Raw genomic sequence first — 12,994 nt, 5'->3', positions numbered from 1 at the left:
ATTTCTATGAGTATTATTCAACAGAGGTTGAGCACTACTTGAGAAGGATTTAAGAAACTCGAGGGTTAGATTTGTAAATTTAATAAAAAAAGCTAAATATCTATAAATAAAACAAATGGTGGCTAATTTTTCTAAAACAATTATGATAATAGCACTATTATAATTTATGAAGAAAATATCTACTTTCATTTTTTTTCACTAAATTACAAATACAATGTGCTTAGGCCTTTAAGCCTCTAATCACTTAGCACACACATCATGTGAACCATTTTAGTTTATAATATCGTATTTATGAAGTACTTATTAATTTTACTTTTTTAAAAAAGCTTTTTTTTAATCAAACTATTAAAAAGAAAACAAAAAAGTGATTTCATGTTATTAAATTAAAAAAAAAAAAAAAAATTAATGATGAAAGTTGAAACAGGCGCTCCTCGTGTATCGAAACCCTCGCGGGCCTTGAACCACCGGGATCAAATTTCTGTTATCTGCAGGCATCCAGTGATTAGTGAATTGAATACACCATAGAGTTACCTACCATTCAAAGTTTCAAAACCATCTGTGTCTATGTCGCAAAGTCTTTCCTTCTAAATTTCTAATAGACCTTACCTTCTTTGGTACCAAAATCGAGATCAAATCCCTAAAAGAAGCTCGCTGTGACACATACATATCATCCTCCAATCTTTGGCTCAAGTAAGACATTCCAATCTCGCATGCAGTTGTCGTTTCAGAGGCTAACGAAATTAGGGTTCAATTTGTAATGCCAAGTGTTTGATTTTGCCATTCATTATTGTAGGAAGAAATTATGGGTCTGTCATCTGCTAGCACTACAACTAGTATCCCAGAAGGCATGCAATTGTGCATATTTGATTTGAGGAGGGGTCAAAATGAAGGGCAAGAGTTGGACAAGATATTGTTCTTCTTTCCTTCTGATTTGCCCTTCTCAGCTCAGTTCTCTGTGATTGGGCTCAGTGAAGGACTTATCACATTTACAAGGTTTCTACTTTCCAAGCCCTCTTCTTCATTACATTTTTCACAACTTTGTGGTTTATGGGTTTTTATTACAACATGCGTTTGTGCAGAATATTCTCTCCAGAGGCTGCTTGCGAGGCCATAGAAGCAGAGAGGCATTCTCATGTTTTTTATGAGGCAGAACCAGATATCTGGATGGTGATGGTGCGCTTTCTTTCTTTACCAACATTCCTGTCAGTCAAGATTATGTGTTTAACTAATGTTCATATACTGTTGGCACCATGTTATGGTTTATGTTGGTTTTCAGTGCTGATATTTGAGTAATGTAAAATCACTGCTCTACCTTGTGGTAGGTAGTGGATAAAAGCAAGGAGTCCGAAGCCATTTGGAGAACTGATGCATTAAGAAAGGTTCTTAAGGAAATTCATTCTCTTTTTGTAATGTTTCATGGATCTATAAGAGCGTTGCTTGATAAAGACCCTGGTGGAGGACTAACTCGATCTCATTTGTACCCTTTCATCATGGATTATCTCAGTGGTAAGTCATCATGCAGTCGTGTGCCTACTAATTACACTCTAGTCCAGTTTTATGTTGTCCTGGGTTCAAATTTCATTGTAAGATCACTAATTGTCAGCATTTCAAAACCGGTCTCCATTCGATGAGTGCTGCTGGGGTAATACTGAAGTTGCTGTATCATTTCCTCTCGATTGGATTTTTCTACCTAAAGTTGCTGTATCTCATATGTATGGTTTTACTCTCTGAGGCAGATTTTCTTGTCGGGAAGAAACTACTGCTACCATCATTCCGTGACTGTTTAAAGGAGCGCGGAACTGTACAGATGCTTACTGTAGGGCGGGAAGCAGCAATCGAAGTTCAGGTGTGTTTTCAGAATTTATTTTTCATCATATGTTTGCGGAATACTTTAACTTATAAATGTAATGCTTCATTAACATTAGATCTATCATCACTAACTATCCTAATAGCTTCGATTTTAGCTGACTTGTATTATTCAAAATTGTGCATCACTGTACGCTGTGAAGGCTTTTATAGCATTCTCGTTTTGACATGACTTCTAAGTTCTACCTGAACCTTCTAATTCTAGTTTTTTAATTATGAATGCAATGTTGTATAATTTTTCTTTTGTGCATGTATTGAATGGTTTCATCTTGTCTTTGCAGTCGCTTGTCAGGGTACTTGAATCTTGTGCTGGGAACATGCCCTGTCACTCATTAATCTTGTATCAGGATCTGTTGGTGTCCACAACACTTTCTCCTGTATGGTTTGATCTTCTAGGCCTATTAACGTTGATGATTTTTAAATAATTTCATATGCCATTGTGTTTTAGTCTGAAAGTTGACAGAAGCTTAAAAACTTTCATAGAATTTTTAGAGCAATATTGCTGGGTGCATTTATTTTGTCAATCACTAACTTTCATGAATTTTGTATTCCTATTTTTGTTAGGAAGACACCGTAAACTTGTTTGCATATGCTGTTTTAAGGTTGACCCCCCGTGCTTTATCATCTGGAGCAAGTTCCTGGTCCTATTTACGCATAGGAACTACATCTCAAGTTTCCTCGAGTTCTATCTTGTCCAACTCTGGTGCTGTTTCAGAACAATTTCCTGGCTCACATGACAACTCTCCTGCTGGAGATAACAGCTATCGTGTCATACGGCCCTTACAGCATGATAAGTGGTCCAAAGGGAAAGATGGTTTTCTTGTCACTGATATTTGGGGTGCAGAGGCTAGTACCTGGGTTCCGGCCACCCCAACAGTTTTGCTCCATCAGACACAGGAGAGAATGTATCTATGTGCTCATCAGCATAAAAGCCTTACCTTAATTTTTCTCGTTCCAGTTTCTTCAGTACTAAATGGGGAGCAAGGTGTTTCTGCGGTGAAGCAGCAAGTTCTTGAAAATGTTAGCTTTCTATCTCTGCTAGTAACTATAATGTTTATGCTATCAAACCCGCTTCTTTAAATTCTATGCTTTTCAGTTTTCGTTAGCTATAGAAATCCTGTTCATATGGCTTTCTATCTCAGCTAGCAATCAGAAATCCTGTTCATATTGATTCCCTAATAAAACCAAATTTCTTGTTAAATCTTGTTTAAGTTACATATATGTCTTTTCATATATTTATATATTTAAGTTTTTATTAATTTATTTTGGTTTAATGCTCTCATATCCTGCATATGTAGATTTAAAAAAAAAAAAAAATTATAATGTCCTTTATATCCCTTTCCATGTCCTCAACATACTTGCCCTCATTGGGTTCTTGTTTATGTATTTCTTTTCTCTTACCTGTAGGGGTTAACTTGTATTGGTGATAGTATAAACTTTTTATTCTTAGGGAGCCTTAGTTAATATGCACATATTGATAGTATAAATAACAGAAAGAAACATCCAAATATAAATATCCAATCACCTTGTCAGCTTTACCATATGACGGATGAAATATGGAATAAAAAACATGCTACACATTCTTGAGAATAACTTCCCTGTCACGGGGATGCCACGTCAGCTTGCTGACGTGGTGTCACTACCCAATAAAAATGAGACACTTGGTGTTAGCATATTGTGTCACAACCCAATAAATTCCTAACTTAACTAATTTTTATTGGTATGATCAAAGAGAGAGCACATGTGTCTCATTTTTATTGGGTTGTGACACCACGTTAGCTTGCTGACGTGGCATCCCCGTGACAGGGAAGTTCTTCTCCACATTCTTTGAAGCAGCTTAAGAAGATAATCATAAATTAAACAGAAATGTTGTGTAAATACCTGTAGGGAGAAGAAATTACATAAATTTGAGTGAGCAAGGCTGATGTGTTAGTCATTGACACGGTGGTTTTACTTGTTTGTTACTTGCTGAGGAAGTACTGATCTTTCTTGAAACCTGCTTTGCTTAGCATTTTACATTATGACATTACAGTCTTTATGGGTTTGTGTTTTGTTCAAGTAACATAATGGAGGGTTTGATTGAGACCATTGTGTTTGTTGCTTGACTGTATTTACTTCTAACAATAGCTAGGAATTGGTAGAGATAGATGTGACTTCTTTGGTTCAAATTAGAAGGGAGTGGAACAAAAGTAGAATGGAAAGATATAGGAGTTCCAAAATATCCGAGGACTGGAGATATTAAGTACTAATTAGAAGTCCATTCCAAGTGCAGAAAAAGTCATCTATGAGTTGGAGCAAAGACATCTATGATGGCCTACTCCTTTATCTCTGATAGTTCTGTTCTGCTATCAACCTTAAATTTCGTTCCAATATCATTAATGAGATAAGAATCCATCTTCATGTACTATTGGGTATGCCAACTTCTAGATTATCCCTCATTTATTGTTATCATTATTCAACACTTTGCTACCTATATTATTGATTCTGATTTATGCCATTTGCTGTATTATAAAGCTGGCGTGACACCTTGAATTTATACTCTTATTTACTATTTTCAGGTATCCCTAAAGATGTTGAAAGTTGAAGAGAAATTATCAAAAGGATGGGGTGGTGAGAACGCGTATCATGTTAGAGGCTATCGGTATTTACTAGTGGACGGCGACAGAAATGTATCCAGGGCTTCTCCACCAGGAAAGGTTACAACCCTTACTAAGGTAAAGTATCCAGCCACACTTTAGCTTGCTCTTTTATTCCCCAGTCATTATAATTAGCCATTTGGTTGAGGATCCCTCACCTTGTTCATTGCATCAAATATTGTATAAACATAGTGCCCAACATACTAAGCAATTATGGGAGGGAACATAGCTGGCTATAATTCTCTTCTTTTTCATTTTCATTTGTCTATTTATGTTACTGGTACCATGCTCCTGAGATTTCACCAGCTAGACTAGGTTGCATCTTCAGTGGATTTCTTTTGCCTTGGGTGTTCTCTGTAGCCTAACACAGGTGGTTTCTGCATAAGATAGGTTTGGTGGTTCTTGACCAGACTAGAGATCTCATCCTTTTAATGCTAATTTATTGCTTTTATCTAACAATGTTCAAGTTGTTCATTTTTCTTTTCTGTGGCAGGAGTCCTTGCTTGCGTTAAGTAAGCTTAGAGAAGAAGTTGATTTGGAAAAGAGTAGAGCACAGTGGGATACTGCTGGTCATGAGAAAGAATTGGAAGTTAGTATTAGAGCAAAAAACAACGCTTGGGTTATTGCTCGGGTTACAAGAGGGAAGGAGCTTTTTATGGTTCTGGAGAAAGCTAATGAAACACTTCTTTATGCCTCTGAAGCTGTTGAGAAGTTCAGCAACAGGTACTGCAAGTTAGTTTGTGATTACCTGATATCCGTATCAATTTTAAATAGAAGCGTATTATTGAATATCATATTTGCTTTTTCACAGTTTTCATATCAGTCATGAACATCATAGCGCTAGAAGCTTATTTACTGTCATTTTCTTTGAGTTGTGCAGGTATTGCATTGGGGCTTTCTCGTTGAATTAAGGGAAATTCCTTACCAACATGGTAAACGAGATGAGGGGCGCACCTACATGCTCACACTGTCCTATTTCCTGCCTCCAAACTCCCCAAAAACATGTTGACCCTCGCAAAGTAATCACACTTGCAAGGAGAAAATAAATTGTTGTTATGTATTTTCTGATATATAAATATTTGTAAAATTTTGGTTTATTAGTAGTCCACAGCCTCTATTAGATGCCACAGTATTGTGTAGTGGGGATAGCTAGGGATACTTCAAAATGTCCATAAAAAAAATTAAAAAAGTAAACTTTTGAGAGGAAAACTATAATTTACACTTGCATAGAAGGATTCCAACAAACTTTATTTCTACTTGGGAAAAATGAAAAGACAAACAAAATAGTTCAGCCAGATACAACAACCAGAGGATTGGTAATCCATCTAAACCATATCAATTTGTAGAACTGACCCCTAAAGAATAAAGACCAAGAGCACTTGAACTGAAATGGGCATAAACAAAGAAGAATCCTTGTGAAAAAACCCATCCCTGATGAGTACTCCATCTAAATGGGTATTATGGTCTACCTGCACAATATCTCTAAAAACAAAAGAAAGGAAAGGGTATGCCTATGGGTTGATGAGCACTGAAGCGATGCAAATTTCATCTAGATGGAATCTTTGTAAAAGAATTGGAATCATGACCTAACTTAGTAGGGAAAAGAAGAAGAAAAGAAAGGCAAGAATGATGAGTAGTGCTCGATCTTTGTAGGCATCTGGGCCTGAAATGAAATCTACATGAGCCTGTAGTAACAGTTGCCTCCAGCAAGAAGGAACTCATAGGGTATGCCACAATCGCACCTGAAGTGAATGACCAAGCACTCCCCCTTCTCCACGCTCACTGAGTCTTCAAATTTCATCTCACAAACATCCTGAGACCGATAAGCATGAAGAATTATTGTTGGGTTATCATCAAAAAAGCATAAATTAAATTTAATTGTTGTAAAGAAAAGCATGAATTAATACCTTGGTCGTGTCGACCGTGTTGCAATCATCTTGATCAGTGTTGGGATGATGTGGGTCGACAGTGGGTCCATTTTGTTGATCGTCTTCAAGCGCGACTTGTTGGAACAACTGGCCCATCTCTCTGATGCGATCCTTAATCCTTCTAAGCCTCTGCAATACCCCAAAAGTTGGTTTTCAAGAACCAGAATGAATCTAGTAAGTATAACCAAGAAAAGAGAAATTAGAGGCGGCGCAGCCTCAAGAGTTTAATTAAGTAAAAAAGAAAACCTTAGAATCGGGAGTGTGGTGGCGGCGGGAGAAGGTTTTGGCAGGCGAACAAGGATTGAGATCGGAGACGGAGCGGCGGAGTGTGGGCAGGGGAGGCAGCCTGGAAAATGAGCCGGCGGAGCCTTTGGCTGAGGGTGGTGGTGTCACCGGCGGAGAGTAGTGCTGAGGTTGACCAGTGGGCCCAGAAAAAGAATCAAGCCCCCCAAATGGGTTTGCATTCATGGCGGTGGCAGGAGGAGCAGGAGGGTTGTAGGGGTCCGAAACGCAGCGGCGAAGAAGAGGAGGTTGAGAAATCTTGGAAAAAGAGTCTGCCGGAGAGAAGGGATCGGAAAAGAGCTTCTCTTTCTTGGGGTAGGGTTGGGATGGTGGGGAGTGAGAGGGTGATGGCCTTTTCATGGCGTTGGGGTTGGGGTTTGGGATTGAGATGGAGGGTAAAATGGGTAATTGGATTTGTGGGCCAGAAACAGAGGCAGAGGTGGTGGATGGTGGTTGGTGGTGGTGGTGGTTGTGCTGCTGGGTATTGTTGGTGGTGGAAGATTTGAAGCTGTCAAGGCGGAGCATGGAGAAGTGGTTGCGGACTGGTGAAGGCTCCAAGGAGTCTTGGGACATTTCATCTTCATCTTTTTCTTCTTCAAGTTCTGGTTCTGGGTTCTGCACCATCTTTCTTTCTGGATTCGAGTCACTGTCACCCATTCTTCTTATGATCTCTTGGGAGCTCTGGAATTAGTTGATTGCAATGCAGGGGGGATTGAAGATAAAGATTAGAGACTGAGTGGTGGAGGAGAGGATTCTTGATTTTAATATAACGGCCTACCAATACCAACTGCTATATCTATATATAAGCCCCCGTGACGGTTGCCGCATTTGGGCGCCAAATTTGAACAACTCTACCAGACTACGACTCTTCCGTAATTAAACAATTAAACAAAAACAAAAACGACTACTGCCTAGCATAGAAGCCCGTCTAGCTCAGTTGGTAGAGCGCAAGGCTCTTAACCTTGTGGTCGTGGGTTCGAGCCCCACGGTGGGCGGCTTTGTTTTATCCACTTTCCTCTTTTGGCTTGTTTTTCATTTTATTTTTTTCTTATGAGGAATTATGACCAATGTAATGACAATTGACCCCTCATCAACATATATTCCTCCATTCTATATCATAAGGCAAGGGACTGAAAGGTTTTAAGTACATCATATAGTCAACCACATACTTGAACGATACGTTTCTTGACCTAAGCAAAAAAGGTAAATTCACGGGTATGTTTTACAAAAGTGAATTAAGTTTGATGACCTAAAGAAAGCATGTAAAAGGATAGGTTCACCCAAAATTACTAGTGACATTACAAAAGATAGTCCACAAGCCCACAGTACAGTTAACCAAAGCACCATTCTCATTCATCTAGGGTTGCCTGCTTTCTGCTTCGCCTTCTCAATAAGAGGCTTCAACTGCTTCTTCTCAGCAAGAATCTTGAGGAAGTTAAACAAGAAGGGTATGTAATTGTGTTTCCTCCGAATATTCTCTGTTCTCCACTTCTTAAATTTTTCTTCCTCCATCAAGATCTTCTCGGTAGCACCCTCAATCCCAGCATTTACTTCTGAAAGAGCTTTGTTCAGCGCTTCAAATTTGCTACTGTCGGCCGGTCTCTCCGACTGTAAGGCAGACAGCTGCTGCAAAATGCGCTCCCTCTTCTTCTGGAGCTCCTTAAGTTCAGCAGTATATATCTCTTTCCTGTTCTTAATAACAGCCAGGAGATTGAATCTTATCTCACTTTTGGAATATCTTTCAATGCGTTCCTGGATTACAGGTTGCACCATCCGCAGCCATTCCAAGTCACCTTGCCCACCAGGGCACTGTCCAAGGCTAATGGGTCCCTCCTTCAATCCATCAAGCTCATACAGGACCCCATCAACAGGCAAATAGCTTATAAAGTGGAAGACATCATCGTCTTTTTCAGCAGCCTTCTGCTCATCAGGAACAAAAGGCTCAGGCCTTGCAAAACTATTATGGGCTGCACGTATAGCCTCACTATTATTTATTGCCAATCCTTTGAGTTCAGGCGGAAAATTCTTTGTAAATTCTTTCAGTTTCGACAGCTCAGGACCAATGTCAACATCCGGACAGTTCATGAGGATAGACAAGATAGCTTGGGTTGCACATGCATTATTAATAACCTGTGAAGATATACGAATTATAAACTCGATGAGAAGAGCTTACAAATATATCATTACTCCTAGAAATATAAATTCAGGAAAACCAACCTGGCTCGCAAAAAACAAATTAGGATTTGGATCCTTAATTACAAGGCGGTCATCCTTTTCCCCTGGACGCCATTTGAATAGAAAAATCAAACCATACACTGGCCTGTAAATTGCAAGGGGAAAAAAGTAACTACAACAAAGATAATAGATTATAAACTTAAAACATTTGCTACAATGGAAATGAGGATATCTGCCTGGGAGATGAAAGCTTAAAACAGGCACTCATATACCTCAGATTGTTCAGAGAATCAAGGTCCAATGAATACAATTCCTCAACCTGCAAGGTCATACCAAGGTATGGCATGCATAAAAGAAGCGAACACTTATCAAAAGACAACATAACACTTGGGCTCTGACTATCGTGGAAATTAAGCAAACAGTTTCTTCAAAAAGCAACAGTTGGATATAGCTTAGTAAAAAAGTGTTAAGTGTTGGATATAGTTTACATTAGAAAAAAAGGGTAAAGTGTTGGATATAATCAATGACACCGAAAAAAAGAGCAAAGACAATTCCAAGAAGCATATAGCCTGAGCTCTAGCTGTAACAGTAGAGATCAACCCATAAACCAAGATCGATGCACAGTAAGCATGAAAAAGAAAGGCATCAAAGAAGCCATACCTGCACACCTTTCACTTGCATCTGCTGAATAAGTTCCGTAAACACCCCTGAAATGCAAAGCAGAACCTTAAGAAAACTATTACACTTCATGTATACTTTAGCCAAGCAGTATCACATTAACCTAGAGCCAAAGCTTGGTAGGCTTTATATTATTTCCTTCTTTTTCAGTCGACATTCAATGAAATTTGGGCATATATCATCTATATTAATATCTTCTCCACCAATAAAATCCTCTCTCTCTAGCTCTCATACAGTCCCAAATCATATTTTTCAAAAATAAAGAGTTCTGGGCCCCACATTGCATATTACTAGTTAGCAATTGTCATAAATTTCATCTGATGGTCATGGTAATCAAGCAAGTCTTCTCAAAGATTTAGGTTTCCACTCATACATTTAAAGATACCAGAAAAAGCTTGTTAAGATTAGAAGTAAATTGGAAATTTTCCATGCGTCTCTAATCTCAATAAAGCATGTGATGGATACCAACGCAATTGCTATCCTAAGCAAACAATTGACACAACTCCATGTCAAGATTTAGGCTCAAAATTTCTAATACATCATACCAAACTGACCAGCAAGCTGATATCAACATATCAAAGGCATTTAATGTAGGAGCAACAGGGGAAAGTATAACAAAATGTGATGAAGAGATTAATTACAACATATCAGTATAAATCAACTCTCATATAAACACACACAATGAACCGAAAATTATACCTGGGTCGGACTCAATCGTGCACCAAGACATGATGAAAACTACTCAATCTGAACAGAAAAAAGAGGTATTTAATTAAAATAAAAAAGAAAAATGAAGCAATATATAAAGCAAAGCCAAGTGCCAACAAACAAATTATAAGAAAGCTACGATATTTTATAAAAATAAAAAAGCAATTTCTTTTTTTAATAGTTTAATGCAGTGAAATCGATGGCAACCGACCAAGCACAAGAAGCCCCAACTCAAAGAAAGAGGGTTTTATTCCCCTATTGGGTTCAAAACGGCGCCGTTAGCAGGCTCCCTGAATAAGAACAAATGGAAAACGGGGAAAAAGAGAAAACTGGCCAGAAATCGTGACTGGTGAGGATGTGGGTTCGGTTAGTGTACTCCACCGCTCCGCCTCTCTCTTTTTCAGTCTTCCTTGTGAGATTTTGAACGAGTAGTCTGTGCTCGCTTTTCCTTACTCTTCTCGGCTCATCTTCTCTTTTACTTTTTTTTGGCCAGTTTTTATTTTTTCTTAAATCTGTAATATGAGCCCAATGGATTTTTTTTTTTTTTTATAAACAACTACGATACAGTAAAGCCCTAAAGCCCAGTCCAATAGTCGAGCACATACATCTGGGCGTACAATAAATCTCCCAAGTAAAAGTTGGGCCCAGCCACTAAGTCGATGGAGGACCTGAGGGTTGCACTGCTAGGGTTTAGTCTTTTCGCAATATAAGAGGGCTGTCTCATCTCTATTTTGATTCTAATTCTCGGATCTCCAGCAGCTTATATTTTGTTCTCTTTTAAGTCTCTTTTGGTCTGATTATACCTGTATGTATTTGCTAATTTTGGTTCATTTTCTTGTGTGTGTTAAATTTATTTCTTGAGATTTTAGTGTAGCTGATATGTTTCTATTAGAAAAATTATAAAACGAGTATATGAAAGTGATCTTCTTTTGCTTCTGATGATGATGTTTCATAAGAAACTTTCGTTCTTCTGAGCTTTTGATTGCTGAAAATCTGGAGACCTGAGCTGAAGAGCATTCTAAGAAGATTTTTCATGTTGGGTTTTTTTGTTAGCATTTTAATATTACCTCATTTTGGTAATGCGTGGTTTTTTGAATGTTTTGGTGTGTTTATTGGGTCATTTTTTATTCTAAGAAAATCTTATTTTGCTTCTGCTGATGATTTCATTCTCCTGAGCTTCTTAATGCTGAAAATCTGGAGACCTGAACTGAAGAACATCCTGAGTAGAGTTTCTATATGTCGTTCGTTTTGTATCATTGTATTAATATTAATGCATTTATCTGAAGTGCATACTTATATTTCTATAATGTTGTTGCCATCTCAATTAGTAGATACAAGTGGTGTCTGCATTTAGTTTTATTACCCTGATCAACTTTAGAGTTTCAGTTGATGAACCAAATCAGTGGCCAAGTCTGGCTGCATACTTTGGATTGTACAATTCTACGTGAGATGGACTGCTGCTGATGTAATAGGGTGGATGGGGAATTTTTGTCAGATATGAGGCAAAGTATGCTGCTGGGCTTGGTCCATCATTTGGTTGCTCGACTCTAATATGTGTCTCTGATGGGATTGGGAAAATTTATCAGCTGATTTTTCTGGGAAAGTGAACGAAAGTTAGATGTTTTAGCATTCTAGGAAACTAGATGTCTGAATCTCATTTATTCTGTTTTGTTCTGCTACAGCCTGTGGTCATTGATCTTCCAAAGATTCACAAGCAAGATGTGATTTTGTTATCATTGTTTTATAGCATTGACAGTTCTAATGATTTGTAAAGAAATAGAGGTTGGGAATTTAAATACCCTTTTTAGAGCAACCGTCCAGTTTGGTATAGTTACCTTGTAAATATGACCATTATTCTGTGTCATGTGGTGTTTAACTTCAAACTTGTGTTTGGATCTGTGTTTTTCATATTCAGTTGATTATGCTTGTCTGCATTTTGTAAGGACTTTAATATGTTATAAAGAAAGGCTTATCAATCAGATCCAAAAAAGAAAAGGCTTTATCAAGAACACAAAAACGGAATGGTGATCCAGTCAATGGCAACCAATCAACCATGGAAAAGCTTGCCATTTCTTGTGTTATAATGATGGATCTGCAGGCACCTCCACCAACATTAATCCTCATTTAAGGAATGGTCTCAAACTATCTGTTAACAAAATCAAATTGAACTCATATAACAAAAGCCCGCGAAGAAGAACAATGACCATGCCAAGTCGAAACATGCTTCATTTAGAAGATAAAATCTTACAATACAAGTAGCGTCTGATTTTAAGGCTTTTACCTGTGAAGGGCAACTACCCAAATTCAATTTGGTTCATCTCATTGTGCAAACAGGTGCTCGTCAATTGTCGTAATAACAAGAAGCTTCTCGGCCGTGTGAGAGCGTTCATCGCATTGCAACATGGTTCTGGAAAACGTTAGGGAGACGTGGACTGAGGTATTTTCCATCCTTGTTTTTCTGTTTTACTCAGCTACAATATATAGAGAATAACTTTCGTGCATGGTCCTATATGTTTTATGTCGTGATAAGAGAGATGTATGTTTGTGGAAAAACCCACACCGATCCAACAGCCAATCATGGTTGGACACGTGGCCGATCAAATCTGACTTCGGAGTTTGACTTTTCAATGGTCAAACTTGGACCTCCACATCATCACGCAGCTCGGCACTTTCTCTGCCAACTCAGATCGAATCATCATGATGGATCCTTCGCACCCAATC

The 12,994-nt window shown here is 38.2% G+C and overlaps 3 protein-coding genes and 3 non-coding genes across 7 annotated transcripts; 4 read left to right on the top strand and 2 right to left on the bottom strand.

Annotated features, from left to right (window-relative positions):
• Nucleotides 1-428: 428 nt before the first annotated feature.
• On the top strand, nt 429-5,599 carry LOC147295678 (vacuolar fusion protein CCZ1 homolog B-like). Of its 2 annotated transcripts, XM_086232014.1 has the most exons (11): nt 429-690; nt 794-993; nt 1,080-1,173; nt 1,323-1,506; nt 1,604-1,642; nt 1,737-1,846; nt 2,148-2,243; nt 2,431-2,886; nt 4,425-4,580; nt 4,996-5,225; nt 5,383-5,599. In XM_086232014.1, exons 2-11 carry the CDS (start codon nt 803-805, stop codon nt 5,411-5,413), a joined length of 1,587 nt encoding a protein of 528 aa, XP_086088140.1. In that variant the 5' UTR covers nt 429-690; nt 794-802; the 3' UTR covers nt 5,414-5,599. The 2 variants fall into 2 exon arrangements, with proteins under 2 accessions (XP_086088140.1, XP_086088141.1); XM_086232015.1 differs by lacking the exon at nt 1,604-1,642 and having other exon boundaries at nt 430-690.
• Nucleotides 5,600-6,177: 578 nt separating this feature from the next.
• On the bottom strand, nt 6,178-7,369 carry LOC147295677 (uncharacterized). The gene is made up of 4 exons (XM_086231278.1): nt 7,209-7,369; nt 6,677-7,076; nt 6,399-6,559; nt 6,178-6,346 (listed from the first exon to the last, which is right to left on the bottom strand). The coding sequence occupies exons 1-4, from the start codon at nt 7,367-7,369 to the stop codon at nt 6,178-6,180; spliced, it is 891 nt and encodes a 296-aa protein (XP_086087404.1).
• A 265-nt stretch (nt 7,370-7,634) lies between these two features.
• Nucleotides 7,635-7,707, top strand: TRNAK-CUU (transfer RNA lysine (anticodon CUU)). The gene has a single exon. It is a non-coding gene; the product is annotated as a tRNA-Lys (tRNA).
• A 92-nt stretch (nt 7,708-7,799) lies between these two features.
• Nucleotides 7,800-10,758, bottom strand: UCH2 (Peptidase C12, ubiquitin carboxyl-terminal hydrolase 1). The gene is made up of 6 exons (XM_086232543.1): nt 10,608-10,758; nt 10,265-10,312; nt 9,548-9,594; nt 9,160-9,206; nt 8,930-9,032; nt 7,800-8,842 (listed from the first exon to the last, which is right to left on the bottom strand). The coding sequence occupies exons 2-6, from the start codon at nt 10,293-10,295 to the stop codon at nt 8,066-8,068; spliced, it is 1,005 nt and encodes a 334-aa protein (XP_086088669.1). The 5' UTR covers nt 10,296-10,312; nt 10,608-10,758; the 3' UTR covers nt 7,800-8,065.
• A 446-nt stretch (nt 10,759-11,204) lies between these two features.
• Nucleotides 11,205-11,289, top strand: LOC147295674 (small nucleolar RNA Z159/U59). Its single transcript, XR_015120958.1, has one exon. It is a non-coding gene; the product is annotated as a small nucleolar RNA Z159/U59 (small nucleolar RNA).
• A 131-nt stretch (nt 11,290-11,420) lies between these two features.
• On the top strand, nt 11,421-11,490 carry LOC147295673 (small nucleolar RNA Z159/U59). Its single transcript, XR_015120959.1, has one exon. It is a non-coding gene; the product is annotated as a small nucleolar RNA Z159/U59 (small nucleolar RNA).
• The last annotated feature ends 1,504 nt before the right edge of the window (nt 11,491-12,994 follow it).

The sequence above is a fragment of the Dryas octopetala genome, chromosome 2 (assembly GCF_963921425.1).
Source record: "Dryas octopetala chromosome 2, drDryOcto1.1, whole genome shotgun sequence".
NCBI classification, from domain to species: Eukaryota; Viridiplantae; Streptophyta; class Magnoliopsida; order Rosales; family Rosaceae; genus Dryas; species Dryas octopetala.
Note: the sequence above shows the minus strand (reverse complement) of the source record. Positions and strands in the feature narration are given on the sequence as shown.

Excerpts from the sequence above, each read along its gene's own strand:
- LOC147295678 (XM_086232014.1), top strand. The coding sequence starts at position 803 with ATGGGTCTGTCATCTGCTAGCACTACAACTAGTATCCCAGAAGGCATG. Across the intron at positions 1,174-1,322 it reads CAGATATCTGGATGGTGATG|GTAGTGGATAAAAGCAAGGA; the intron begins GTGCGCTTTCTT and ends ACCTTGTGGTAG. Across the intron at positions 1,847-2,147 it reads AAGCAGCAATCGAAGTTCAG|TCGCTTGTCAGGGTACTTGA; the intron begins GTGTGTTTTCAG and ends TTGTCTTTGCAG.
- LOC147295677 (XM_086231278.1), bottom strand. The coding sequence starts at position 7,369 with ATGGGTGACAGTGACTCGAATCCAGAAAGAAAGATGGTGCAGAACCCA. Across the intron at positions 6,560-6,676 it reads ACCACACTCCCGATTCTAAG|AGGCTTAGAAGGATTAAGGA; the intron begins GTTTTCTTTTTT and ends GGGGTATTGCAG. Across the intron at positions 6,347-6,398 it reads ACGACCAAGGTATTAATTCA|AACAATAATTCTTCATGCTT; the intron begins TGCTTTTCTTTA and ends TGATGATAACCC.
- UCH2 (XM_086232543.1), bottom strand. The coding sequence starts at position 10,295 with ATGTCTTGGTGCACGATTGAGTCCGACCCAG. Across the intron at positions 9,595-10,264 it reads CACGATTGAGTCCGACCCAG|GGGTGTTTACGGAACTTATT; the intron begins GTATAATTTTCG and ends TTTGCATTTCAG. Across the intron at positions 9,207-9,547 it reads TGCAAGTGAAAGGTGTGCAG|GTTGAGGAATTGTATTCATT; the intron begins GTATGGCTTCTT and ends ATGACCTTGCAG.